The sequence below is a fragment of the Brassica oleracea genome, unplaced genomic scaffold (assembly GCF_000695525.1).
Source record: "Brassica oleracea var. oleracea cultivar TO1000 unplaced genomic scaffold, BOL UnpScaffold05603, whole genome shotgun sequence".
Taxonomy (NCBI): Eukaryota; Viridiplantae; Streptophyta; class Magnoliopsida; order Brassicales; family Brassicaceae; genus Brassica; species Brassica oleracea.
The window spans coordinates 1-829 of NW_013622125.1; the positions used below are offsets into that span (position 1 = coordinate 1).

General features: G+C 42.1%; 1 protein-coding gene across 1 annotated transcript; it reads left to right on the top strand.

Annotated features, from left to right (window-relative positions):
• Window positions 1–305: 305 nt before the first annotated feature.
• On the top strand, window positions 306–612 carry LOC106322057 (expansin-A1-like; the record flags this gene model as incomplete). The annotated part of the gene is made up of 1 exon (XM_013760243.1): window positions 306–612. A coding segment is annotated over one exon (307 nt), but the record flags the coding sequence as incomplete, so codon positions are not given.
• Between the last annotated feature and the right edge of the window lie 217 nt (window positions 613–829).

Sequence of the window (829 nt, forward strand, 5' to 3'; positions counted from 1 at the left end):
TCGCTCAATACAAAGCTGGCATTGTCCCCGTCGCCTACAGAAGGTAACCTTTTTCTTCAAATCCTCTGTTTTAAACCCGAAACAGAGGACAAAAACAGAGCTGCTCTGTTTCTTTCACTTCCAAAACAGAGGATGTGTTTAGAATCTTACTCGGTTTTGTAGAGTGCCCTTTTATTCAATTTCTCTGTTTAAACAGAATACAAGACTAAAAAAACAGAGCTACCCTGTTTTTTTTTTTTTTTTGCTTTTCGAAAACAGAGGAGGTGTTTAGAAACTTACTCTGCTTTTGATTTTTGGTTTTGCAGAGTGTCTTGCGTGAGAAGGGGAGGCATAAGGTTTACTATCAATGGACATTCTTACTTCAACCTTGTTCTGATTACTAATGTGGGAGGAGCCGGAGATGTTCACTCGGCGTGGGTTAAAGGGTCGAGAACAGGATGGCAAGCCATGTCGAGAAACTGGGGACAAAACTGGCAGAGTAACTCTTACCTAAATGGACAAGCTCTCTCTTTCAAAGTCACAACCAGCGATGGTCGAACCATCGTTTCTAACAACGTCGCTTCCGCTCGTTGGTCCTTCGGCCAGACCTTCACCGGCGCACAGATACGCTAGGAAGGGGTGATTTGGTAAAAATTCTCATATCATTTGACCAAGTGAAAACTAGTGGTTCGTGTGGTGTTGTATGTAGTAGAAAGATTGGAGAGGGGGCATATTAGTAATTTGGTCCGTTCTTACCTAAAAAGAAGTGGTGCTTCGAGTGCTTGATTTTCCACAAAGCCTTGATGACGTTTCCTTTTCGGACCTTTCTATTATTGGTAAGGTTTTTTTT